General features: G+C 35.7%; 4 protein-coding genes across 11 annotated transcripts; 2 read left to right on the top strand and 2 right to left on the bottom strand.

Moving 5' to 3' along the window:
• Positions 1-319: 319 nt before the first annotated feature.
• On the top strand, positions 320-4,384 carry LOC117918839 (OVARIAN TUMOR DOMAIN-containing deubiquitinating enzyme 5). 2 transcript variants are annotated; one of them, XM_034835768.1, is made up of 3 exons: positions 320-471; positions 2,502-2,615; positions 3,223-4,384. In XM_034835768.1, exons 2-3 carry the CDS (start codon positions 2,512-2,514, stop codon positions 4,094-4,096), a joined length of 978 nt encoding a protein of 325 aa, XP_034691659.1. In that variant the 5' UTR covers positions 320-471; positions 2,502-2,511; the 3' UTR covers positions 4,097-4,384. The 2 variants fall into 2 exon arrangements, with proteins under 2 accessions (XP_034691659.1, XP_034691658.1); XM_034835767.1 differs by lacking the exon at positions 320-471 and having other exon boundaries at positions 2,463-2,615.
• A 4,439-nt stretch (positions 4,385-8,823) lies between these two features.
• Positions 8,824-9,548, top strand: LOC117917471 (monothiol glutaredoxin-S1). The gene has a single exon (XM_034833761.1). It carries the CDS (start codon positions 8,956-8,958, stop codon positions 9,274-9,276), a length of 321 nt encoding a protein of 106 aa, XP_034689652.1. The 5' UTR covers positions 8,824-8,955; the 3' UTR covers positions 9,277-9,548.
• Positions 9,549-13,768: 4,220 nt separating this feature from the next.
• Positions 13,769-14,627, bottom strand: LOC117917472. The gene is made up of 2 exons (XM_034833762.1): positions 14,483-14,627; positions 13,769-14,208 (listed from the first exon to the last, which is right to left on the bottom strand). The coding sequence occupies exons 1-2, from the start codon at positions 14,536-14,538 to the stop codon at positions 14,016-14,018; spliced, it is 249 nt and encodes an 82-aa protein (XP_034689653.1). The 5' UTR covers positions 14,539-14,627; the 3' UTR covers positions 13,769-14,015.
• Positions 14,628-15,981: 1,354 nt separating this feature from the next.
• Positions 15,982-26,482, bottom strand: LOC117917869 (BTB/POZ domain-containing protein At1g03010-like). 7 transcript variants are annotated; one of them, XM_034834316.1, is made up of 5 exons: positions 26,098-26,482; positions 20,318-20,609; positions 18,614-18,680; positions 16,896-18,092; positions 15,982-16,804 (listed from the first exon to the last, which is right to left on the bottom strand). In XM_034834316.1, exons 2-5 carry the CDS (start codon positions 20,407-20,409, stop codon positions 16,265-16,267), a joined length of 1,896 nt encoding a protein of 631 aa, XP_034690207.1. In that variant the 5' UTR covers positions 20,410-20,609; positions 26,098-26,482; the 3' UTR covers positions 15,982-16,264. The 7 variants fall into 7 exon arrangements, with proteins under 7 accessions (XP_034690207.1, XP_034690206.1, XP_034690208.1 ...); XM_034834315.1 differs by lacking the exon at positions 26,098-26,482 and adding an exon at positions 24,931-24,948; XM_034834317.1 differs by lacking the exon at positions 26,098-26,482 and adding an exon at positions 21,844-21,959.
• Between the last annotated feature and the right edge of the window lie 139 nt (positions 26,483-26,621).

The following is a 26,621-nucleotide window of genomic DNA, read 5'->3' as shown; positions in this document are numbered from 1 at the left end:
TTTTAAAAATATTAAAAGTGAATTAAAAATATTTTAACATTTCAAACAATCTTTTGTTCAATAAAATATTAAAAAATAGTTTTTAAAAACTATTATAAAAAAAAAAAAAAAAACTGTTTTGGAAAACAGTTACTAAATACGACGCATTCGATTCCATTTGAACTTGAACTTGAAGTTGAGGTGACGCCTTCAACTCCATTTGAACTTGAACTTGAAGTTGAGGTGATTTTTTCATCGGCTCAAGACATCCGAATTGCAGAATTAAAGATTTAAGCCCACTCGGAGCCCACGAGTAAAATTTGGGCCGGCCCAGGCTCGGCCCATTATCACCTGTCTAACGCTGAACTCAAGCTGTACATCGCTTTAGGGTTTGGTTGCAGTATCAGAAGCCCCCGATGTATATTTACGCCAAATGATTCCATCACAGTTTCTTCTCCAAACGCTGCGTTTCTGTTGATCTTTGAGTTCAAGGTACTGCTCCAATTCTTTTCCCCGTTCAATCAATTGAGTTATAGCTTAGATACATGTTTGGATACTGAGAAATTTCTAAGTTTGATACGATCGTAAGGATGCTGGCAAAATAATGAGAAACTGAAAGAAAATTTTGCATCGTAATTTTTTAAGCGTATAGGGATCGAGAATACAAAATATGGTACTTTACCTGAAACTCGACACTTCGGCTTAGTTGATCTGAGGGTTTTTTTTTTTTTTTTTTTTTTTTTTTTTTTTTGGAATTCTAGGGTTTCCGTTTGAACAGCCGCGGAGATATTACAAATTTGAATTACAGATCAGACTGGAATTTTCGTTGGTTTGACGGTCTTTGCTATTTGGGAATGTTTTCTTGTATAGAAATAGATTTAGAAAAAAAAAAAAAAAGAAACAGAGGAGAAAAGTAATAACAAAATGAATAAAATGGTAATTTATTATGATCTTTAAGGTGAATTTGTTATGATTGTTAGAGCTAATAATAAAAGTGTGGAATACGGGGGGAAATAAGTGACGTGGTAGGGATAGTTTGGGAAGGAAAAAGTCCACAACTAACATTTGGTGATTTCTGCATGTGCTTGTAGTATTAGGGCATTGTGTAGGCACTTGCATTGGCAAAATTGGGAAAAAGTTATGTTCGCTATCTTGCTAAGATTATGGATGCAAAAAACCTAGCCAGGATGATATTGATTGTGCCAAGTTCTGCCTGCTTGCATGGTTGAATGGCCTATCGACATATATATGAATGTAGATACATGTATTATCCTTGCTGAATGCAGATATGTCCGGTTTCTTGCATGTAATTGGTGAAAACTGATCATTGTCTGAGATGCAGGTTTAATTTTCGGAGTGTTTATATAAATGCTGCGGATTTTTCGTTATGTAGTTAATTTGAAGGATTTAACTGTCAACAACTTTTGTGTGTCATTTTTGGATACTGTGGACCTACGAATTTTGCTAAGTATGGTCCGAGTTGACTTTAGGTTACTTTTTAAGGATATAAATGGTCCTTTTTCCTGCCTTTTCTTTTTGGAGCTTGTAATATTAACTTCACATTATGATCCTTTTCAATTTTTCTTTCTTTTAGACCCACTCAAAAGTTTGATTTTGAGTCTACAGTTCTCTGTTTGATGTTTGGTGCCTGAAAAATTTAGGTTCATATACATTTTAGATAATGGTCTTACCATTTTAGCATTCTAACACCCACACTTGGATTAAAGGGCTGACTACTCATCTTTTTCCTATTATGGTGACCAGTAACTTAAGAGTGAGAAGGATGTGGGTTAATCGCTGTATCACAGATTTAAGCAATAACTAATATCATTTGTCTGCTTATCTAGCGTAGAAACATGCTAGAGTAGGAAATGTCCTTTTGTATGTTTGTTTGATGAACTGTGTTTAATCTTCTTTCTTTTGGAGGATTGCTTACCCTTTTTTTTTTTTACTGTTAGAAGTCTCCCACAACCCTGTTTTAATGGTTTAGACTGCTTCCATTTCACTGGCTGGTACTTGGGGCTAATCTTTCTGTTGATCTCTGTGCTATTATTACCAAAGTTTTAGTAATATGACCCACCAGAGGCCCCATTATGTTTTCACCAATGTTTTATTCTACAGTAATGAGTGATAAAACATGCAAGAATGGAAAAATTCAGACTTGAAAAACCTAAAGGGATCAATCCCAGGGCTGCTGTATATTTATTAGTGTATTATTCCAATTAAATGCCTCTATTCACGATTATCTGTATTTTAGGAAATTTATATAGAAATAAATACGTTTTAAAGACAGGTCATGATTAATAATATCAGTGAAGAAACTAAAATTTAGGAGATTGTTATAGCATTTAGGAGCTTGCTTGTACCGGAGAAAGTAGCTTGTTATCATTTTTAGTTCATCATTAATTTTTTCAGATGCCTTCTTGTCATATTCTTTGTAGTGTCCTCTTTTGTTACCCTCTTTCACATGCCTTCTAGTCTATGCTCTGCTTTGTGGTTCACATTGATTTTTTGATTTCAAGGATTGCTGAAATGGAAGACACCCAAGAAAAAGATGGCAAGCCACCTGAAGAATTTCCAGAAGACACACATGAAATGAAAAGGGAAACACTTGATGAAATGCTTTCCAGGCACAGGTGATGTATCCATTTCTAATCTGTATTAACAACTTCTTGCTTATTTTCCTTGATGGATTTGGTCTTATTTTATGCCTTGGAACAATGATTGGGTATTGCCTGTCAGTTCAAATTTGAGTCGATTTATTGTATTTTACCATAGCATGTCGGCACTCAAGGTAGTAGTGCAATATGAAGACTAACAATAAAATATAATGGAAATGACTTTGCTGGAAACCTATAATACTGGTACTTAAAGAATTGTTGAGGAAAAAACTGGAAAAAACTTCTTCAATGACATGAATTTCTGATTCCAGGAAGTTGATAAATTTTAAAACCTGGATAAAATACTTTGAGAGCTGCCTGAAGTCCATGGACGTTTGGACAGCTAATAAGTGTTTTCTGAGCCTCAGCTAGCTTGTCAAATGAGACTCTGTTATAGTAGGAAAACTATATCTGATAATAGCATGCACAAACTGTCCTGTTCTTGCTCAAGCAGTGTTGTGGTCAGACTCATTTACATACGTATTATTCATTTATTAGGCTTCATGGTACAGAATTGTTGGTTTTTATGTTTATGCCTCTGTTAGATGTTCACATTATTTCAACACTTTCAATGCATATGCAGGAAAGAGATATCCCAGCTGCAGAACAAGGAAGTTGCAATGAAAAAGGCAGCTGCCAAAGGAAGCAAGGCTGAACAGAAAGCTAAGAAGAAGCAGGTGGAGGATGAGATCTCCCAACTTTCCTCTGATCTCAAAGAAAAACAGGCAGCAGAGCTGGCTTCAATAGGCTATAGTAGTGGCAGTGGAAAGGAGAAATCCAATCTTGACAATTTGGTGAAAGCTATAGCAGGAGTTTCTGTTACCAGCCAAGCTGAGCATTCAAGACCCAGCAAGAGTGCCAAGAGGCGTGAGAAAAGAGCTCAACAAGAAGCAGCAAGAGAGCAAAGGATCCAGGAAGAGCAGAGCAATATTGTTAGTGATCGAATGATTGAAAATGAAATATTGGAAATGAAGCTTGAACCCCTTGGATTGACTGTGAATGACATAAAGCCAGATGGGCACTGCCTCTATCGAGCAGTTGAGGATCAGCTGGCCCTTCTCTCAGGAGGTTCTTCTCCTTACACGTATCAAGAGCTTCGGGAAATGGTGGCTGCTTATATGAGAAAACATGCATCTGATTTCCTCCCATTTTTCCTGTCAGAGACTGAAGGAGACTCTGATATTTCACTTGCAGAGAGGTTTGAGAATTACTGCAAAGAAATTGAATCAACAGCAGCGTGGGGAGGACAACTAGAACTGGGTGCCCTAACTCACTGTCTGAAAAAACACATTATGATATTTTCAGGATCATTCCCTGATGTGGAGATGGGGAAGGAATATAAATCTGACGTTGGGAGGACTGATACATCCAACCAGAGCATTATGCTGTCATACCACAAGCATGCCTTCGGACTCGGCGAGCATTACAATTCTGTGATCCCTGGCTTGGTGAGATAGGTACCATTATTCATATGTGAAAAGATACATTAGGTGTGCAAATTATTTTTATTTTGTGTATTATCTCTGTGAGAGCATAACCCATATTCGAGCCTTCGAATTAAAAACATAGAACTACAGTTTTGTTATCTCATCAAACTGGTTAAACATTTTTATCTCCAATTATTAGCCAGCATGATCGCTGCATCCAGATTCTACCCATTTTATTTAAACCTGTTTCAGGTCTTCCCTTTAGTATGTAAAAGTGCTGAATTATAATGAAAAGGAGCTAGGATTGGCTTTTTACTATGTTGTTTTCCTTGTTTATATAATCTAGATCATTTCCCTCCTCCTAGTGAAGAGGGCAAATATTCATAAACTTAACTTGTATGCAACCAAAAAGAAAAGGGTCAGTACACCTGGTTTTTTGGCTTTTTTGTTTTGTGGTAAGTGGTTTTCTGCCCATTTAGTCGAATAATGCTTTATAGCAAGAAAAGTTTCTCTGAAATGCTTTAGCATGTGATATATATGGCATGGTATCTGAATATTTGAAACAATCTTCGTTTACCAACCTCTTTTTGCAGGGGATTCTATGTGTACCCCTGGTTTTGTCTTCATACAGTCCTTTTTTTTTTCTTTAATCTCTTTTATCTTTTCTTTTCCTTTTCTTCTTTTTAAAAATTTAAAAAGATATGCAAAAAGGTTGTGGCACTTTCTATTTTCTTTGTTATTTTGTGGATTCTCTCTTACTTGATGAATGACTTGTTAAGTGGTTGACATGAGAGTTTTTTGGACAAGTAGAGAAAAAAGGCTTGAAGAATAGTTCCTCTTTGCTTTTTTTTTTTCTTTTTGAACCAATCAAGAACCTTTAAAAGGGTTTTAACACACAAACCCATCTTTTAAAGAATTTGTCACATCTTTTAAAGAACCTTGACGCCTTTACCATTTTCCTTTTCTCGATCTTCCCTTCTCCTCCTCCTCCGTCTCTCCCACCTGAAGAAAGTAGGAATAAAAAAGGGGGAAGTGGTAGCAACCATCTCCTCCTCTGTATTTTTCTTTTCCTTTTCAGACCAGCTCTCACTATTCTTTTTGGAGCAGCTTTGTAATACCATGGGCCAGACGTCACCTCAATTCTGGGACTGGCTGGCTTGCATTACGGGGCGGCGATGGGTGGTGTGGTCAAGTTCTTTGGTGTGATTAGCCAATAACTAACCTTATCAACATGGGTGCCACCACTTGCCTAAGTTGTCCAACACGTAGGTTGGATTGAATTTATATCCCTAACATAACTACCAATTTATTAACACCATTTTAATTTGTTTTCCTTATCAACACAATTTTAAACATTTTTAAAATTTTAAAATAATATAATCATTTTGATTGATTTTGCCTTTTAATTTTTAAGTTTTAACTAATTTGACATTTGGATGCATTTCTTATTTTTTATTTTTGAAAAAAAAAATTATACAAATTATGCACACAAAAAAATAAAAATTTAGCTTACACTCCTAAAAGAAATTTTCAAAATTTTGAAGTGAAAACTTTTTACTTCTAAATATGATATGTCCTTTTTATATAAAAATTCATGCATCTTGTATGGTGTTTTTTTTTTTTTTTAGAAAATCAAAAACATATCCAAAGATAAAAAATAAGAAATATATCCGAACATTAAACAATTTTATTTGATAATTATTTTCAAAGACAGTTTTCGATTTTCTAGAACAAAAATAATATAAAACACATTTGACAACCAAAAAATTATTTTCTATTTTTCATTCTTGAAAACAAAAAATAAAGTATTTTCAAAAAACATCTTTTAATTATTTTCAAAGCCATGTTTTAAAAAATAATTATACATTCTTCAAAGTTATTTTCACTTGTTTTCTAATGTATGTTTAAATAAATAATTATACAAACATAAAGTATAATTAAAAATAAAGTACTAGATACCAAAAAAAAAAAATTAAATGTACTTAAGAATATTAAAAATAAGCTAAAATTATTTCAATTCTTAAAAAACTTTTATTTTATAAAATATCATCAACTATTTTTTAAAACTTACGAGCCTTAAAGTGTGTTTGATAATGATTTTAAAAGGTATTTCTAACATTTTTAATGCTCCAAGAATGAAAATTTTCAAATATTATAAAATTCAAAAACACTTTCTAAAATCATTGTCAAACGCACTTTTGGTCATGGAAATGGGCATTCACGTATTCAACATATGTTCTATGAAGAATCTCATAGATGCTAAAATGAAACAGACAAAGACAAGGAAAAAGGGAATAGTAAGCCACGTGATGAACTTAAAAAGGAGAAAACAACAGCCATTTAAAGAAGAAAACAACAGCAGCACCCGCACCCCCGCCCGTACGAAGATGCCCACATCAATCCAGGCATCCACCCTCACGAATCATTGTGACACTAGTAAAATTCATCTCATTGAAATTTCACGCTCAGTCTCAATGCCAAGATATTGAGAATAACTAAGATCTAAAAAGAGGAAAAAGAATAAAATTAGGCAGAAAATCAATCTCTTCATGAATTATGTAGATCTTGTTCTATGATTCTATCCTCCAATCTGTTGCCCAGAACTTTCTCTGTTTCGCATCTCTAAAAGCACTAAAGCCAATCCATGCAAATTGTTGTGATCAAGAAAGAAAGAAAGAGAATGCGTGTGTATGAATGCGTGTATGCGTGTGCATGTATCGTCTGCGATGCTAGGAACCGACCTCGCCTTCCTATTTACCCTGGATGCAAACAAGAGAAATGTCAGAGTCAAGTGACCTAATAACATGAGCGACCCTTGGCTTTGTTTTGAGCCGATTATGCAATCTAGAAAACCTTTGGACCACAAGGCCTGCCCTTTCTGTGGCTACACGTACGTGGCGATATCTGGAACCTGAAAACTACATAGTATAGCTTTTATATATACGCATAATCTTTGACATTATCCAAAGGGAGAAAGCAGATAAAAGGAGATGCGTATGATTCCAAGTTGGGACCAAAAAGTAAGAAAAGTAATGGGCGTGAGATGGTTGATAAGGCGTTGGCATTATGCTGGCTTTACACAAACAGGTAATGCTACACCATGTGCTTGCCTTGTGCAACCACGGCCCTTCGCTAAATGACTAGCTCTAGATTAGCCCATTATCCATACAAAATTTGGAACATCTCAAGAAGACTAATGGCATACAAAAGCCAATATCGCAAAGGTGATGTGATCAAGGATGAACGGAGTATAATCACCTGGGAATATTACGGAAACGTTTGGTAAGCCACTAATTAAGTCAATAGAGAACTTCAGAGATTAGTCCTTTTCCTGTTCCAAACCATACCAAACACCAAATCAGATTAAAATCTTCCTCTAACCCAAATGAAGATACAGAAATATTGGCATAAAAACCAAATAATCTACTTCTAAGGCCAGGAGTACATCATTATAGCTGATTCAGACAGGATGGGCTGAAGTGTTCTACAGAGGAAAAGAGGGGAGACAAACCTTTTTACTGTCCTTAAATAATGGATCACCGAAGGCACGTTTTATACTAAGACTAGCAAAGCAAGATATGGCATTAAAAATTAATCGAAGCTTCCCACATCACACTCTTGAAAAAGTTCTAATAATTTTTTGGTTGCACAAGTCAAATTATAGGTAATCCAATCTCAAAATCAACTAAACTTTTGTGCTGTAAATGTAAGAAGTTAGTCAAAGTCTAGGGGAATGACATGTTTCTGCTTCAGCCTGTGACAAGCTAATGCTTTTGATTCAATGGTGGCATAATTCTAGTGTACTGATCCACCACTATTGGATGCCTGAATAAAAATACTTGTAAGAGAACATAGAGAATGAGGATAACAGTAATCATATAGCCTGTTCAATAGTTATGATGCACTAATCATGTGTTTTATTTGTAGAATATTGAGAACATTTGTTTCTAATCAGTGCAACGCGTAGGAATTGATAGTGTGGTGGGTCCTTTTCACATCTTCTATTTGTTACTATACAACGGTGTCAAAGGATTTTGTTTAGCTTCCATTGATGTTAAGGGCAGATTGCCCTTTGATAAGCATCTTCGTCCTTCAAATTCGCACTTTCCAGTTTTTCTGTCGTCTTTCGGTTTTCTTGAATTAAAATGGATGCAAATCTTGTTATGGAAGGAAACAAAGTGTCACCCAATTGGATAAACCCAAATTCATCCTCCAACTCAGCAGATGCTCCAAGATAGAGAGAGGAAAACCCTAGAAATTACTAAGACATCCTCACTTAGGGTTTCTAACATGAAACTTGACCTAGCCTATTTCAGAACCTTGTGGTCATGTGGACCTAATTGAACTTAAACATACTCTACATCAGCAGAGAGACCAAGTAATGTTCATGCACTAAGTCATATAAGTGAATGCATCCCCATCCTTCATAACCACTCCCTTCTTACTAAAAACTAGGTTTCGAGTGGATTAAGTTATCCAACCATCTGAGGGTTAGTCAAGGTTAGTGTTGTCATTTGGTAAAGAAGATCTCCACAATTATCACATTTTGCATACCAATCCATGGTATCTTGTGCAATTAGCTTATTCCATGCTCAGTAAGACACAGCAGGTCGTTATCAATCAATGATCAAGGGCAATCTGGGAATCCAATGAAAATCTTAACCGCAATATTCACTTAATGCAGCCCACCAACCTTTATCTGGCCTTATAAATATACACCTAGGGAGAGCTCAAGTTCCTCACAGCAAAACCCACTCTCTAACCAAACTTTCGTAGCTCACACTTCCACTCTCTCTCTCCCTCTCTTTGCTTGCCCTCATTTTCATTGAGTGCATTTTGCCACCTTCCAACCTTCAGTAAAAGGATCTTCTTCCTCTTCCATTGCAGCAATGGATTCGGTGATGGCATTGGGGACTGCAAAGCCAGTGGTGATCTTTACCAAGAACTCATTATGTTGCATGAGCCACAGCATTAAGACACTCATAAGCAGCTATGGGGCCAGTCCTACGGTCTATGAGCTTGATGAAATGCCAAACGGAGAGCAAATGGAAAAGGCCCTACCAATACTAGGGTGTCCAAATTTACCAGCGGTATTCATAGGTAAAAAGCTGGTTGGTGGGGCTCGTGAGATAATGAGCCTGCAAGTCAGGGGCGAGCTCTCTGATCTGCTCATAGAGGCAAAAGCTATATTTTTTTGGAACAAAAAATAGCGTCTGCACCATGATGATATGCCGTAGAGAACAAAGTATGGGGAATGTATTAGAATCATAAGTAACGGCTGTAGTAGTATAAAATGAGAACTAATATTGTAAACTAGCTTGTCGAGCCTTTTTCATGGCACCTTTTCTTTGTTGGTCGTGTCTTTGGTTTAGGTTGCAGGGAAAGATTACAATCTTTTCCTTAAACTAGGTTCAAGGAAAACCCATGTTTTAGCATGCTACACATTCCCCTTTTTATGGTAAATAAAGTTACATTTTTACTATTTACTATATCCTAATGGTTTGAACCTTAATTATCATTTTCATTCTGCAAGGTCATCTTCGCACTTGTATACGTTCTAAGAAAACATGTACAGAAATGTATATGTATATACACATGCACATAGCAAGAAGGAAGAAAAAAATAAGGAGCATAGTAATGGGAAGTTTGTGAATTGTGGGTAATTAGAAATATAGATGCCTATACAACTCTCATAATCTATTCCAGAAGTCAAGAGAATTTTGTGAAGATGGAACCTGTCTTAACATGATGGTAAAGGTATTGAGTGTTATCAGAATATTGACCATAAAAATAGAGGCATTAAACAAAGCTATGGCTGCAAAAGGAGCTGGGCAGACAAAGAAGTACACCCAAACTGGGCTAGTGCAGTTCAGAAAGATGCATTATCCAAGCATCTATTCAGTCAGAATCCAAATCAGGAAAAAACTAAAAAAAGGTTGCATCTAGCACAAATTTGAGGCCGAAAGCTCAAATCATAAGTCATTAATTGAACCATACAAACACGGCTGCCTTTTTTGTAGTGGATGAAGTTAAACTTTGTGCAGGTAGGTTGGGTGAAAGACCAATACAAAGCCCATCTCTAGGGGTTGAGCAAGTTGACCATAGTACATCTAACTATAACTCGGCTGCTGCCAAGCCAATCTCGTTGAATTGGGCTAGGCCAGGTTGTTTGGATTGTTCTAGTTGGAATAGACTGATTACCTTCTTAGGAAGGTCTTTTGTTCAATAGGTAAATATCCATTGTATCAATAGCTCCTAAGAAGGACAATCTCCTATGAACACTCCAATCTAATAAAAAACATTAAATATAAATAGTAGTTTTGAAAGTTTGACTTAACTTTTTAGTATTCTCAAACGCTCACCATAGTTTTAAAAGGCATGCTTTAAGTACGTCTGGGCTCCTTTTTGTGCTCCCTTTTAAGTATGTCTGGGCTCAAGGCACAACTACTCCCTGGTTATAGCACCTAGCTTGCCAAGACATGCACTTTATTGTAGAGGAGCACCTTGTTGACTTTACTCTTCCTTTTCAAACACTTTTATTCTTGAAATTTCTGATTGTACATTGAAATTTATATAATTTCATTGAATGTTTCTTTTAAATGTTTGGAATCTTAAATTTTTTTAGTCATTGGATTAGATTTTAAATCATATTTTATGAAATTGATATACATCTCATGTAGCATTTCATCATGTTGTGTTTTGCCCTAAGCTATAGGAGACTTTTACTCCTTAGGTGCGCCTTGCGCCTTTGAAAACTAGGCCCTCACCTATTTCTCTCCTTCGATATGGTCAAGAATAGCAATAAGAGAGTAGCTCTCCAAGCTCTCTCTCTTTTTCCAACAAAGAATCCATGCCAACTCAGGAGGGCATTCTTCGCTAAGAAGTGCATTACCCACTCTATTCCAAATAGAGCAAAAATCAACTGCACAGGAATACTGGTGTCAAGTGGTCAACAAAGATATGATCAACTGAAGTTTTGAGACTACCAGCAGAAATGCCATATTGTTAATACAAGGTCCATAGGCCGCATTATAAAAGAATTCTGTGGACTAAGAAGAGCCACTGAAGTTTTGAGACAGCCTCATTGGCAAAGTGCCTTAAGCCTCCCTTCTATACATCCCTGTCAGGTTCAAGGCACCACTTACGTGACATCATTTTGTCCAGTTAACTTATACCTCAAAGAAACTCACCCATGCATATGGTCTCTGAGAATGGAGTCCACATTTTTCAACACCCACAATCTAAGCCTACTACTTCAGTCTTTCCAGTGTCTCCCTACCCTTATACCTGCTTGGAGTTAAAACTATTTAGAAATGTTATGGGGTTCAATTTCAGATATAATTCTTGGTCTTGCCTAGCTTAGATTTTTTGTTAACCCAGTTGATTCCAGGCATCAGAGGGAGGTTCTCCAAACAGACTAAGTAAAGATTTCTCTACCACATTTCAGCAACTAACACAAAATATACAGAGTTCAGTGAAATCTGGCATTCTTTCTTTCACTATTTTATTAGCAACAAGAAATTTCAAGTAGGCCATCAACTTAAGACCACTGAAGTCACTTGATCAAAAAAAGGTCTTATTTGAGTTCAAAGCAAGTAGTGAGAGACAGATTGCCATTGCAAAAGCCAACTCTTAAGAAGCAGCTTTACTTTAAAGTGACAGTTATTTTCCCTTATAAAGCTCCATCATGTAGGCATGCCCCTTGGTTGCCTTGAGAACTAATGATTTGTTTGAAGATTGATGTACTAACCAAAGATGAAAATTGTTGTGCTAATAGAAGCTTTAATGCAAACAATGTTAGTTCAAAACACAAAGATAAAACAATCCACACAAAGATACACAAGGTTTTAACATGGTTTGGCCAACCATGTCTACATTCATAGGCGAAAGGGAATCATTCCACTATACCATAAAGAATATTACAATGAATCGAACTAGATACAACTATTAGGTTTTCAAAACATCTCATGTTTCCCCACTCCTTGTATCGACACCCTGCTTTACCCACTCATTGTATCGACACCCTGCACCATGAGCTCCCTCGCTTCACCAAGTGTCTCTCATTCTTCCTCACATCTTTATCTACCTCGTATTGTCATTATAACTCTATCTTTATCTCATAACCTTTTTTCTTCTTGACCTAGAATATTTATGGAGATATTCTTAATAACTTTCCTTATTCTATAAGGAAATCTAATATTACAATAACATATCACCTTCGGAAATATTTTATACAATATTCTTTATAAAACGGAATCTATACCAATTAAGAATTTGGGACACTTTCCAACAAAAATAAATATATCAATTACTTCCTACAATAAGTTCGCATAAAACATTGACAAGTGACAGCAGAAGTTGTATTATCAAGATATGAATGGTTTGAGTAAGTCCAGTTACTCTTGATGACCAGATAATTGATAGTGATCATTGTTGAATGTTGAGTATATCCATTGCTTCCTACAAATTATATACATCACTATAACTTAGATGGGTGATCAGAGGAGCTCAACCTCATTCAAATCTGAGGGATGCTTTGAAACTAATCTCGTCCCTCCCTTTTCTCACAATTCCCTCTCCTCTTCTCCTCGTCACTCACATACTCAAAACTTTGTTTCAACCATGCACTTTGAAATGTGCCCAAGACCCAGCTCACTTGGCCCTGTCTTATCATCATATCATATCCACACAGAAGGAAAGAAGAATGTATATGACTGAGCAAGGAAAATAAAACATGGAAAAGAGGAAAAGCGAAAATGGCTTTTAGTTTTGCTGATGCAATCATACAAGTTCCTTGAAGTAAATAATATTTCTGAATAAAAAGAGAAATATATAGAGCAGAATTCAAATAGATACCCATTCAGTAGGAAAAGAAAGCAATAATTTAACAGCAGAAATTAGGTACACTTGGGTCCTGCTTTGCTCAGTTAAGATGCCTTTTTTTCTTTTTCCTTTGAGGCCATTAAGGCTATCTGTCTAGTTGGCAGGGTAGTTCCATTGGTGCAAGGAGGAAGGTGATAAGGAGAATGGCCCCATGGGCTTCTTTTGGTGCCTCTACAAGGAGCAGAATCAGGGAGTTTTTTATCGTGTAGAACATTTAGACCTAATGCTTAAAACAAATTTCCATAAATCCCAGTTTTTATGGTTGAGGAACTCTTAGGAAGAAGCGATCTTCTATTTCTCAGATTTCATCAAGAGTTTGGGAATGAGTTAAAGCATTCTCAATGCCAGATCTCATTCTTTGCTTTTCTCTTTTCCTTGGTTTACAAGGTTCCTCGTGTACTTCCCTTTTTTTTTCTTCTTTCTGATAGGCAAACAAAATTATATTAATAGAGCCTCCTTACTTCATATGTCCTAGGGGTTGTACCCTCTTTTTCTTGGCACCTTAAATACATATTTGTGTGTTTGTGTATGTGTATGTGTATATTCCTTATTTTCCTACAAGAAACAGCTTTACTGATGAAAAGAATGACAATGTGACAATATGTACATCCCTCGAAGTGCCCTTTTAAAATTAAGAAAGGTGGGATTATCCTCAATGTTAAAAGCTCAACTGATAAAATTAAAACATGAAATATAGGATCTAAATCAATCAATTTTTTTTCCAGGAAATCATATGTTTATTCACCAAACAAGTGATATTCACATCCAACGGTAGTTTATCCACAATAATTTCATCCGTCAAGCAGAAAAGTCAGGATCTTCCCACAAATCCATCCTTCATTACTGGAAACTTTAGTAGAAACTAAAACTAGTACAAAATCAAGTATTCCATCATAATATAACAAAATAAACTCATGCACCACCTCTAAAACAAGTGAATTTTGTTATAGAATTTAAAGGCAATGATCACCTACTACTATATAATGAAGCACTAAGAAAATCTTACATGAAATACAGAATACTTCTTATCCAAATTATTCATGAAAATGAAGTAATGGAAGATCCATCATTTATGAATATAACTTTTCAAAATGTCGCTTCCCTGTTCTAGGTTTGCATTCCTCCGCCAATTTGCCACTGCTCTATTAACAGTAGCCTCCGCTTCACGAATTTCCTCAGTAGAGAACTTGTGTTCTATGATTCCCAACGGCCCTGGCTGGAGTACCTTAACCACAGTTTCCATCTCTTGCTCTAACTGCCTGGGAAAAACAAGAATCGGAATGTGAGCAGTGATGAAATGAAAAGCATCATCAAACACGAAACTTCATTTCAGTTGCGAGGAACGGAGAGGAACTTCATTTCAATTGAAATCTTTCATTTCTTCAGAATGAATACCTCAAATGCAATTAGGTGTGCGTTAAATTGGTTTGTTTATCAAGAAACTGAAATTTTGATGAGTGATGGACCAAAATCAACCTCAAAAACCCTAGTGCAATTCAGCAACTCTAATGAGAAGAGGAAGAAGAAGAGAACCTGAAGAGGCCGGAAAAGGGCAGAGACTTGCCGAGTCGTGAAAAAAAAACTGGCATCGCTGTTGCGAAACCCTCTGCTTCGATTTTCCCTGGAAACAGCACTGTCGAAGGGCCAAGGCAAATGAAACTTCTCACTCTTCAAAACGCACCGTTTTGACTGTCCTTCGTTTCACTTCCACCGTTTGCCAAAGAATATGTTAAAACGCAGCGTTTTGAGGGTTTCCCTTCCCATTCAGCCTTTATTGGGGTCCTGCACACTGAAATTGATGCCTACCAAAACCTGAGACCGATCACAATATGTCACATATACAATTTAATTTCATTGCTTTTTACCTTGTTTACATCGCATTCCTTTGAATGTTAATTCGATTCTTTTTTATTTTGATCTCATTTATTTGTATTCGGTTTCGTTTGTTTATATCGCCATTAAATGAACTAAATTTCATCATACACTTTCAATAATCGGGATTATAAGCTCGGTGAGTACCGAATCGGTATCCTAGCATTTTCTAAATTATTAAAATGGATTTATAGTCTGTTTCTTCCACACATCTAATAACAGAGAGGGTGCAAAAATTCAGTAAGGTACCTCTTTTGTAGCTCTAGGAAAAGAAGATGGTTGTATTCCAATCACTAATCAGTACGCTGACATTTATAGAAAAATAACTAAGTAAAAAAAAAACCCTAATAATAATTCGAATGGACCCTTGTACGATGCATTATGATATTCAATGTGAGTGGCAGGCACCCAACTGCATTGTGCCCGCCACAGTTCTATGCGTGGCACCCCCACCAATCTGTAGGCACTCATAGTGAAGGCCCCATTCTGATTAGGAGCAAGGCATGCCTATACACTCTTGAGTAATTGCCCCCTTAATCTCATCATTCAGGTTCAACAGTTTTCACACTTGAACAGTTATGATCCATCATTTGGCACACTACATGCATGATGCAACATAATTATAGGTTGCCAGATAGATTTTGTCACAATCCGCTTCCAATCGTGTAAGTATTATCGTTTCTGTGCCTAAAAGATCCTTTTAAACTGTCTGTTGTCTAATACTGCCAGGAAATATTACTTATAGCCCCTTTGAATTATTCCCAAACTATAAGTCCCCGACCCTCTAAAAGTCAATCTGCCACTATGTCCAATATAAATGTTGCATAAGAGGTTTTCTGCTCGTTGGAATTTTTCATGGCATCAAAGAATTTCTCTATAAGATACTTGTTTGAGTCATTTGTACTTTAAGTTCCGGGGCTTTAGATGTGAAATGATTATCATGCCCTTATAATGGGTCTTGGGGTGTGACAGATTTGATGGGATTTTTCCTGAAATTTGTGCAGAAACAAAGCAAACTTAAAGGGTGTTTGAGAATTGGAATGAGAAGGCTGACTTAGTAACTTCAAACCATATGCTTAGGGGACGCCTAAGTCCGTGACATGATGCTGCTAATGGCATACTGATAGAACATGCTTCAGAAGTGTAGATGAGAGGAAGAATGACTAAAAATCAGCTGAAAAATATTATGCTTGAATGGCTGTGTGTATCTACTTCAAAGTTCTAAAAATTTCTCACATACTTCACACACACCTTTAGAATACAACTCTGATTGAGTGCCTGCCTTCAAGTCTCTCCATAAAAAGTGAAAGGGAGTGTTGTCACTCAGCACACAGCAACACAATCAACTCTCAAAACTATCAATCTGGCGTTAGACACCATCACACTAGCTATGCTTTACACTCTTTTTTACTTATCAACACATACATGGTCATGAATCATGAATCATGATACAGAGTGACGCCTTCTCTTTGGGAATAAAAACCGAGTTTCTGAATTAGCCTTGCCACCTATGGGCTTAATGTCTCTGATCCTGAATAAGGTATTCAGCTTGCATAACTTTTTGGTGAATGATTTGAATATCTTATTGGCAGGATGTGATCTTACAAGCTCTTGTTTCATAGAGACATGGTCTTTTTCTAAGTCAGTTAGCCTCATCCTCATTCTTGCAACTTCAAGCTTCAGCTCTCTGTTCTCTCTTCTCACTGATGCATAGTTGTCTCTTGGGGAGATGGCGCCGCTCCCTGCTCCGCTGCTTGACCGTTGAGGGAACTGGCCATTGACTGAACCAAAGAAGAACTGGTTATGGCCGCCGTTCATAGCGTTGCGAAGCCTGATTTGCTCAAAGTACAGAACCTGCACTGCCATCTGGACAGGTAGCCTTTCATTCTGAGCTGCATGGCTGCAGGCCTCTTGAGATAGTTTCTGGCTGTCAATGGTTTTGCAAAGGCGGTAGCGTTCAGAATCTTTGATATTTGGGTGAACCTGTAAGTAGAAACATAAATATTTGTTTTGAAAAAACTATGAAACTAAGGAAAATTCTGAGCAAATCATAGTATGCTGTGGAAATGCTTACCTTGAGGAAGATATCCGCAGCTCTGTACAATCCATCGTTCACTATTCGAGCATGGTCTGGAAGTAGTTCTGATAGTGCTATGAATTTTGATGGAGTCAGGTTGGAATCTAGAGCAACTTCTGCAAGATAGTTGTCCAGTAGTTTTGATACCTTAAGAATCGAACTCTGTTTGGGAGATCCAGGGCTGTCAAAATCATAAACCATTTCACTTTCATCCCTCAGGTGATTATCTTCATCGTCATCCTCATCCAAGTTCAAGAAAATGGAGAAGATCCTCAAGATTGAATCTGTATCATAGAGTGGGCCGTGGTTGTTTCCATGTGAGTTTGCAGGAATGAGGATGTCTTCAAGAATTGCCTGGTCCAGCTGCAGGCCTATCCGCCTCTCTAAATCTGATCTGCAAGCAGTAGATGCAGAGGCTGATATTGCAGTCTTCAACAAACTTGAAAGAAATGCCATTGGAACTGAGCTCTTCCTGGACTGGGTTGGTAGTAAACTGACTATGGCTTCCACAATAACCCTTTGCTTCTTCTGCAGTTCCAAGTCCAAGAAACTCCCCTTAACCAATTGGGGGTCCCTGACAGCAAGACCCTGAAGAGAATTATGAGCGTAGTTTATCAAAATCTTGCTGATCAGGTCCTGTTTCAAACCCTTTGATTTCACAGCAGATAGGACACGCTGAAAGAAATCAAGATTAAGCACTGTAAGGGATTTTCCCCACCAGTCTGAGGGTGTTTCCGGCTCCACGGTTGGGATAGGCTTTGAAGGGAAGTTATGGTCAAGTTTAGATAGGCCAGAGGTAAGCTGCTCTTTACATGCATTATTTGCAATTGCAGTGATGATCCTGCTAACAAGGTTGACCTCTTCTGGAATGGGCAGAAGGGTTTCACATTGGTGAAGAACAGATATGGAGCTTGATATGTTTGGAAACACCGTTTCCTTAAGATATCCTTCGGTTCGGGTTTCCAAATTCTTCTCTGCAAATTCCTCTGTCATTTCCAGAAAATGGGCTACACAGCGAAGCATGGCAACATTTGATAATGTGATCTCAATGTTCACTCCATAACAGAACTTTGCAGCTAGCTCAAATGCCTCTGGTCCACCAGGAACACTGGGGATGGCTATTCTTGAAACCTTTGAATCTTTTGCTTCCAGCAATAGTTTCCTAATTCTTCCACTCCGAGAAACTAGAGGAAACTGCAAAGGAAAACCAACCACATAATTAAAGCTTCCACTGAAGTTCTTTCCTTACCTCATTCTCTACTCTAAATCAAAGCCAAAAAAAAAAAGTTCCGATCATCATCTTTTTGGCAGTTCTTGACTAAGAAAACAAAGTAAACGACACAGCAAATATTATTCACTTCTGCCAGCCAATTTTCATTTATAGTTCACAACCACTAAAAGAAATTCTTCTCCTTTCTCAACATGAACTGCTGGACTCAGAGATATAAGACTGATATGGTGGATCTTTGGATTGGGAAGAAAATTACTCAATTCTTCTCAGAAGGGACTCAAATGCAGGATCCACATTTTTTAAGGTCTTATTTTACTTAATTTCTTCTGCTCTGAAGTAGAAGAGTACATAACAAGATTTTAACAAAAATTTTCCAGACAGATTAATGTAAAAAATGAGCAAAATTCCTGATTGAAAGAATGACAAGAATCAAGCAAAACCCGAAATATAAAAAGCATTCTGAGCCAAACTAGATGCTCCTGACCTTGTGAAGTGCAAAACTTGATGCTCCCACTTCAATAGTAAGATCACTAGAAACATCAGATATTGGCCTGCAACATGAAAAACCAGCACAATTGGTTTTGCAGAGAGACCAGAAAACGTCAAAAACAGATAAATAATAGCATACATACATGTTTGTTAACACTAAGGAACTTCTCCTATTCACCTGCATCCCCATGTTTGAACCCTTGATACCTTAAAAGATTCTGTACAATACCGAATTCAACTCATATGCAGTAGCAAACATCTCAAACCTATGGCCAGTTTAATCTGTCTAAACATATGATTTGACATGCTTGGCCCATTCTAAAGCCATGACTCAATAATAACAGAATGAGTGAGACTTCACACTAGAGGAAAAGATAAGGGCAAGAGTTACTAATGGTAAAAGGCTAAGCTAAAGATTGCAGGAGCCTTTGTGCTCACTGACCTGCATTGATATGATGGGAGCCACACAGGATTCTTCATTTTTGGTTAGAATGATGTGTTTGTTTGTTGTACACAATGACTTGTCATGGTTAAGCGACAACAATACAAATTCCCTGTTCTTATTTGAGGACTCTAGCTGGTAGAAACATAAAAATTATTGATTGGGAAATATTAATGGCAGCACAAACTTGATAGCAGCAGGTTGGAATAAGGACATTCAGTGGCCCAGCCCGGCCTCGTGCCACTGTCTTGCCAATCCAATCAAGAGTTTCAGGCCGTGGTCACATATTGGTTGTCACTCTCTGTTTTTAATGTTTCAGGACCAAGTCTTCGTGCTATTGTGCTGTTTTTTTTGGTTAATCTCTACAACCTTTGACATGGTTTAGCACCTACTAGGAAGATTATATGATGAAAACTCAAGCCCTTCATACTCCTTACCATAATTTACCTTACAAGTCCTGTTTTTGGCCTTGGAAACAAATTTGATATGATAGATTCTACCCTATGTTTTAAAGCCAGAAACAAGCTTAATGATTAAGCTTGATGAAATGCAAGTCAGATAATGAATCAGTGTATGAAGTTTGGATTTTAGCTGTTGAGAGAATTGATTTATCATTTGTTCTTTTGCCAAATTGAAAGGGCTATAGTTTGATGGCTGAGTTTCACCACACTCACTGCTGTCCGGCCTGCAAGGTTCCAATTGGGATCCACCCAAGTTTGGATTGGTATGAAAACAGACCATAGAGGAAAAAGTAGGGGAAAAGGGTCATTTTTCAAGTGAAAAAGGCAAAGGTTTTGTGGGATTCCCTTTGGATCTCCATGCTGTCCGGCTCCTCCATTAGCGGTATGCCTTTTTAAAATACAAAATTTCTTATGCCAATGCCACTTCAAAATACAGAGTTTCACAAATTACTTAGTAAAAAACTATGAATCAGATTATACTCAGATTTGGATGTCATCTGGCATTCAAGACTAATTCCTAGACAAAACCTTTTGGATATCATCTATTTCTCTTATGCCCAATTGGGTTAACTGCCATACCCCAAACCAACCCAAATAGCTGTAGAAAAAGAAGTCTCTTTCAATCACCTTCTTCTCTGTAATCAAGCATTGAAATGCCCAAAATTTAATGTAGAATGCAGAATAAATGACAGTAACTAGACTGGAATATAAGGGTACACATGGAAACTAGTCTGCAGAAGACAGATCACCAAGCTAGGAAGAAGAAGAAGAAGAAGGAGGAGGAGGAGAAGATTACCATTCAGTGGCATGCCTTGTGCTAGAACTTGGACGAAATGACCTCTTTCCTGAGATGCTAGGCTTCAATTCTCCAACAGTAACAACACCCATCTTCTCAAAAACACTGACAAAGATTCAGCCAATTCAGCAAGTTCAGCCTTAGTACTCTTACACTAAAGGACCTGCACCATCCCCATCAATCCCACCAACAATGTAGCTTCTCTGTTCCAAGAAAATTAAACTGTTCTCAACAACCGATCTCATGTCAGGTACAGACCAAAACATTGATTTATTCTTCTGCTGCTTTATCTCTGCAAAAAAAGAGAGAGAAGGAGAGAAAGCTGGAGTGAGGTGAAAGCCACATGAAACCATGCAGGATTAAAGGGTCTTGATGTGTACTTTAATTGAGTGTTTATTATTTGCTTGGGCTAAAGTCAAGGGAATGTAGGTGTGCTTGCGCTTTTCGGTGAAAGGTAGTGAGGAAAATGGCTTTTCTACATGGTTTTTGTTTTGAGAAATCGCAGGATTTCTGAAGTGTTGCAGTGCTTTTAGGGGTCCGTAATCATGGCTAGTGAAAGCTACCCACTTAAAGATTACTCTAAAATAACTCTATATTATGTGTAAAGCTAACTAAAGCAGAAGCAAATAGAATGATCATCATGAGAACCCCCCACGAAAAAAAAAAAACAAAAAACCAAGAAAAACAGTTTGCCATATGTGTTTCTTTATGTTACAGATGTTGAATGAATCATGGCCTAGGATTTCATGGATCAGATAGTAATGATGGCCCCATCAACTCCTGCTTTTGGGTGGTTAAACAACAGGAGATAAGAAGAAAAGCTCATTCATCTCAACACAAAAACTTTGGTGCTTAGACCGCATATTTTTATGGTGGTCTGGGTCTGGGCTCTGGACATGGAATAATAAACAATAAACCCCAATGCCAGCCATGGCCATATGCTACCTGTAAAAGTAAGCATACTTCATCAAAATCTACATTTTTCAGGCTTTGAATTTCATGAAGATTCATCTGGACAGTGAGACTGAAACTTGAAGAATGAATTATGAGATGTGCCTCATGAAAGGTGGCATAGTACTAGTACTAGAAGGAAAGTTAATGTTGGCTTCCTCAACAACCCCATCTCTTCCCCTGTTTCCCTACCATAATTTGTGGACCCAGATGGTGGGCTATACTTCCTTTTTTCTTTTTTCTGTTTTTTTTTTTTTTTTTAATTTTCAGCATTTCATAGAAGATGTAGAACTATATAGTACATATAATATATGAGGGAGTGTGAAGAGTGTTTTTTTCTTCTCTTTTTGGCCAAGCATATATACCATGTAGATGTGTCCACATATTTTGTGACATCAAATCCAAAATCTAGGTGTGATTGACAAAAAATGGGAGTGACAAAAAGTAAAGCAATAGGCAACAGGTGTATTTTTTTTCCTCACGAGGGTTAAAGCCTTAAAGGATATGGAATCTTTAATGGAGGTAAGCAAAGCAGGTGGGCACAATTATGGTGTAGAGGGACCAGGTGAGCCCACCCTTTTGAAGGGTATTCCATAGAAACGTGACGCTATGAGCTCCAATGCATTGTATCTACTGTGCAATGCCCAGATCAAATGCTTGGGTGCAGCACCTCTGCTGATCTGTTGCGACGGCAAGCCCTGCAACAAGCATGAACTGAGAAAGGGGTTGTGTATTATGGTTATGGTTCTTATTCAAAACCTGAGGCCCCGTTTAGCAAAGATTTTTATAAAAAAAAAAAAAAAAAAAAAAAAAAAAAAAGGAAAACACTTTGGATAACCAGAAAATAGAAAACATTTTATAGGGTTAGAAAATAAGTTGAGGGAGGCAAGAATACTAATTTATTTTGGGGGGAATGGGAAGAAGGGGGAGAGGAATAGAGCAAAAAATCAATTGGATAATTGTGTGGTACTTATGATTTCCTTCAAAACCAAAAGTAAAGGTCAAACACTCGTAAAAGAAGATTTTCAAAATACGGTTGTTTGAGTTATTTAAGTTGTTTTCACTTATTTTCTAAGAACAGTTTTAAAAAATAATTATATAAATATGGATAATAATTAAAAACAAAACACTACATATAAAATTATTTTTAAAATATAGAAAAAAAATTAAGAATAGTTTAGGTTTCAAACAAATTTTTGTTTTAAATAAATGTTTTAAAAAATAGTCACAAGCAAAACCTAAAAATGAAGAAAATTTTGAAGCAGTTGGAGGCTTATAAAAATCCATTTCTCTGTAAATTCCATTGACAATTCTCATAAAACTATTTTTTGTCAAAAATTACAAAATAAACTTTTAAGTCTAAAAAAACCAATCGAAAGAGACTCTTTATCTCATTTACCCTATTTATAATCATCATAAGTTTGTTTTATTAGGGACAGCTTTTATTAGTGATAACTTTGTGACACTCTTTCCACAAAGAAATAAAAGTATAAAAAAGTCGTCGTACTATAAATAAACTTATATCCACATTCAATAAAAGTTTATTTTATAAAAGAAAACAAAGAACCTATTTAACCGACACCCAAATTTTTACATTAAATGATAATTTAGCATGGTATCAGATCCTTACACGATTTAGGTGCTAAAAAATTTTACAACGAATTAATCACATTGATGAATAGGGAAATTAACTTACCAAACAAAGAACATTTCTTTCTAAAAGATTGAAAATGAACATTCGATACAAAAGTTGTAACACTAGGGATGATAAATGGGTTAAGGTAGATTTAGTCATCTAGTGAATGAGCATTGTTACTTGGTTCAAATTTGAAATAGTATTCAATGTTAATGATGGCAACTTTTAGTTGTAACTACCATTTTTCAAGTGAGGTAAAAGTGATTCCAAGGTGAATTGCATTTGTTTTGGATTTTCATACTTTGACTGCCCCTCCCCATGGAGTTTTGGAAAAAAGTTACTTTTGAAATCTCAATGAAATCCTTAATTCTCTCACATAATGCTACATTGGTAGTTATTTTCCTTTTATAAACCCTAGGCATAAAGTTTGATGTTGTCAATAATCGTACTAGTACATGATAAAATTTATAAAAAAAATTAAAATTTCTTAAACCAAATAATTCCAAGAAAGCTATCAAAATGGTTTGATAGGAGTGATTCTCTTTAAAATATTTTTAACAGAGAAAATACATAATTTTTATGAAAAAAATATTTTTAAACATTAGAAAACACTTGAAACCCATTAAAAAATAAATTTCAAATAAATTATTAGTTTCAAAATTTTAATTCTCAAACCTAAAATTTTTTTCATTTCGTGTTCATTATTTTCATTCATTATATATCAAATGTGGAATTTTTGCTTTTACCATCCCTAATTTTAAAGTACATTATTTTAGGGTTAAAAAACCTAGACTACAAATAGACTTGTACTTGAAAAGAAGAGAAGAAAGTGTTTTCCTTTTCAAAATATTTATACCTAAGGAAAATTGTATTTAATCCTAAAAATCCCATCTGAGTCTTGAGATGTCATTGGAGCCTATTAAATGGAGTCTCAATGAGTAGAAGTTCACGTGACAATGATGAAGGATGGATTCATAGAAGAAGCATGTAGATATATAGGGAGGAAGGAATTCATCTTTCATTATCTAGCTACAATCATTAAAAGTAGTCTCGCTAGGGCCAAGTAAGCAAGTGACACTCGTGATTATAGAAGTCTCTGTCGGCCACACTAGTACATAAACGCACGCCTCCTCAAGCCCACAAATTGCAAACATTATTAAATTTGAAAATATGAAATTGTTGGTATAAAATACAAGGAAAATTCCAGTGGTACTTGATAGGATTCCATATCAAACGGAACTTTCATTTTCGATTCCTTGAATAAGGGTTCTGTCCAGACGTAATAATGTAGTTTTTAAATCCGACGATGAGACTTTTAGAACAGATCTATAAGATATGATGTTAAATATCATAAAAAGTTTGACTTATCGTTATTGACTTATTGAATATCTATTGGATTTTAAATAAGATGATCAAAACTCGATCTATAAATTATATATTGAGGTCAAAAGTTACAGGTGCAAGTCACAAGAGCATCACATCAAATAAAGGATTGTTGTGGTAAAAAAATATTCACTCTTAAACCTAGGTTCTAGTGATGAATTAGTGGAATGATGAATTTTATAGTAGATCCGTTAGACATGATATCAAATGTCCTTGAATATAAAACAGTGAGATTGAAATGGGATAGGATTACACATGTGACACTATAAAAAAAAAAAAAAAATCATTCCACATCATAGTTTTACCCGAAACTTTAATAGATATGGTGGGAGAATTTGAATACTAGTGACATAGGATGCTAATGGAATCAAGGCATGAAAGAAGTAGGATTTGTTTTACTTTCAAAGAGGGAAAGATTTGGTCGTTTATGGTGAACGAGGGAAGTCTTGGTTCAAAGGTGCAATAGTAGTAAATGTCAGGCTCCCTAGGCCTTTTCTAATGTTAATGATGGCAATTTGCATAATCAAGTGAAGTTAAATAAACTCACAAATGATTTTAAGATGCATCGCATTTGGTTTGAATTTCATATTTGACTAAGCATTAGGCAAGGCCCTTGAAAGAAGGAGAGTGTTTGAAAAGTCACCTTTACAATTTCATGGCTTTTGTACTCCTTTTTGGACCCTGATAGCTTGGGTTTTCAAGGGTTGAAATCCCACTCTTTCAACTTTCACTATATATATATATTTCCATACAAACACTAAAATGTTAAACATAATGTTTGGAACTATTTTGATAGGAATTTAAAAGCTTTTCAAACAGTAAAAATTAATATTTAAAAGTCAAATCAAATTTTTAAAAATGTTTAAATGAAATTTTCAAATATGAGCCTTACCCAAGTAAAGTGATTTTTCCATATTTAAAAAAATATATATATTTAGTTAAAATGGATAAAATTATCCCCAAATTATAAATCTAAACATTTTCATGTTTTTTTAATAGCTTATTTTTTAACATAAATTTTATTTACCATTTTAAGTATTTACATGTAAATTTTCAAACAAAAAGTTATTTTTATAAAAAAATAATAAAGACATTTTTGTTAAAATGAAACCAAAAAAAATAAATAATTAAATTTCTAAAATTGGGCTTTCATTAACCATTTTAATCAAATAACCCTTTTAAAAAAATAATATTATTATATGATTAAAATTAAAACAATCCTTAATTTTAATAAAATATTTATAAAATACACTTTCAAACACAAAATCTGACTGCACCCAAATAATAATTACCTCTATTTCTAGTCCTTCAAGGACAAAAGATGTAAATTAAACTCTGTCCTACATAGCCACTTAATCCTCCTCAGTTTTCTACCCTTCTTATCTGTCAATTATAAAAGGAAATGAGAAATGAAAGAAGGAAAAAAAATTAATAAGGAAAAAGGGAAAAGGAAGCAATAATAATAATAATAATATCAAAGGAAATGAGAAATGAAAGAAGGAAAAAAAAAAAAAAAAAAAAGGAAAAAGGGAAAAGGAAGCACCCCTTTTTGTCTTTCTCATTTTTCATAGACTTCCAACTTATCAGAAAGTTCTACACCTTCAAACCCATCTATATCCTTCTTCAACATCTTCAAACCTAATTTCCCCAATTTTGAAACAGAATCAAGTATTGGCAATGGGTAATGGGTAATGGGTAATGGGCAATGGATCCTACCCCCGTCTTTAGGTTTAAAAGAGAAATGGTTAGTATTATATTTTTTAAAATTAAGGAATGGAAATATAGGTAAATAGTTAGGAGGAGTTGGAACCTTGCACCCTGTGAATAGTTGCTTCTCCAACGTGTGGTCCAATCATTAATCTCCGATTCACCTGGATCAGGACATGCCTCTCAGGTGATGTAGCCTTCAATCCATTAACCCTTTAGCCTTTAGTAATCAACTCTGAATAAGCATATCAGAATAAAATGTTGATACAGAAGGCCTTCCATTTTGTGATAGATATGTACAATACTTCAGAGTAGAAATAGATATTAGATGTTCAATTTATTTGATACCTCAACCAAATAAGCAGCAAAGGGCCATTGCCTCTGGAAATTATGGAAATGAACTTCTCTAAACAATCTTACATAACATTCTCACACATTTCAGTTCTGAATCTCCTAAATTTCACAAAAACCTAAAAGTATTTCACAGATTTAACATTGCAAACCAAATTCCCATAAAACAATTCTTGTATGTAGTAATATAATCTGTTTGTTAATAGAAAGAATAAAATAAAAACGAAAATTTACTTAGGCTGCATACAAGAAGTAATTTTCAGGTGAAAAGTAAAT

The sequence above is a fragment of the Vitis riparia genome, chromosome 7 (genome assembly GCF_004353265.1).
Source record: "Vitis riparia cultivar Riparia Gloire de Montpellier isolate 1030 chromosome 7, EGFV_Vit.rip_1.0, whole genome shotgun sequence".
Taxonomy (NCBI): Eukaryota; Viridiplantae; Streptophyta; class Magnoliopsida; order Vitales; family Vitaceae; genus Vitis; species Vitis riparia.
This window is presented reverse-complemented; position numbering and strand designations above follow the sequence as displayed.

What these genes read in the sequence shown, in the direction of transcription:
- LOC117917869 (XM_034834316.1), bottom strand. Translation starts at nt 20,409, where the DNA reads ATGGGTGTTGTTACTGTTGGAGAATTGAAGCCTAGCATCTCAGGAAAG. An exon ending in ACAAGGCATGCCACTGAATG is followed by an intron (nt 18,681 to 20,317) that starts GTAATCTTCTCC and finishes TTCATGTTGCAG; the next exon opens with GCCAATATCTGATGTTTCTA. An exon ending in CAAGTTTTGCACTTCACAAG is followed by an intron (nt 18,093 to 18,613) that starts GTCAGGAGCATC and finishes TTTCCTTTGCAG; the next exon opens with TTTCCTCTAGTTTCTCGGAG.
- LOC117917471 (XM_034833761.1), top strand. Translation starts at nt 8,956, where the DNA reads ATGGATTCGGTGATGGCATTGGGGACTGCAAAGCCAGTGGTGATCTTT.
- LOC117917472 (XM_034833762.1), bottom strand. Translation starts at nt 14,538, where the DNA reads ATGCCAGTTTTTTTTTCACGACTCGGCAAGTCTCTGCCCTTTTCCGGC. An exon ending in CCCTTTTCCGGCCTCTTCAG is followed by an intron (nt 14,209 to 14,482) that starts GTTCTCTTCTTC and finishes TGTTTTTCCCAG; the next exon opens with GCAGTTAGAGCAAGAGATGG.
- LOC117918839 (XM_034835768.1), top strand. Translation starts at nt 2,512, where the DNA reads ATGGAAGACACCCAAGAAAAAGATGGCAAGCCACCTGAAGAATTTCCA. An exon ending in GAAATGCTTTCCAGGCACAG is followed by an intron (nt 2,616 to 3,222) that starts GTGATGTATCCA and finishes ATGCATATGCAG; the next exon opens with GAAAGAGATATCCCAGCTGC.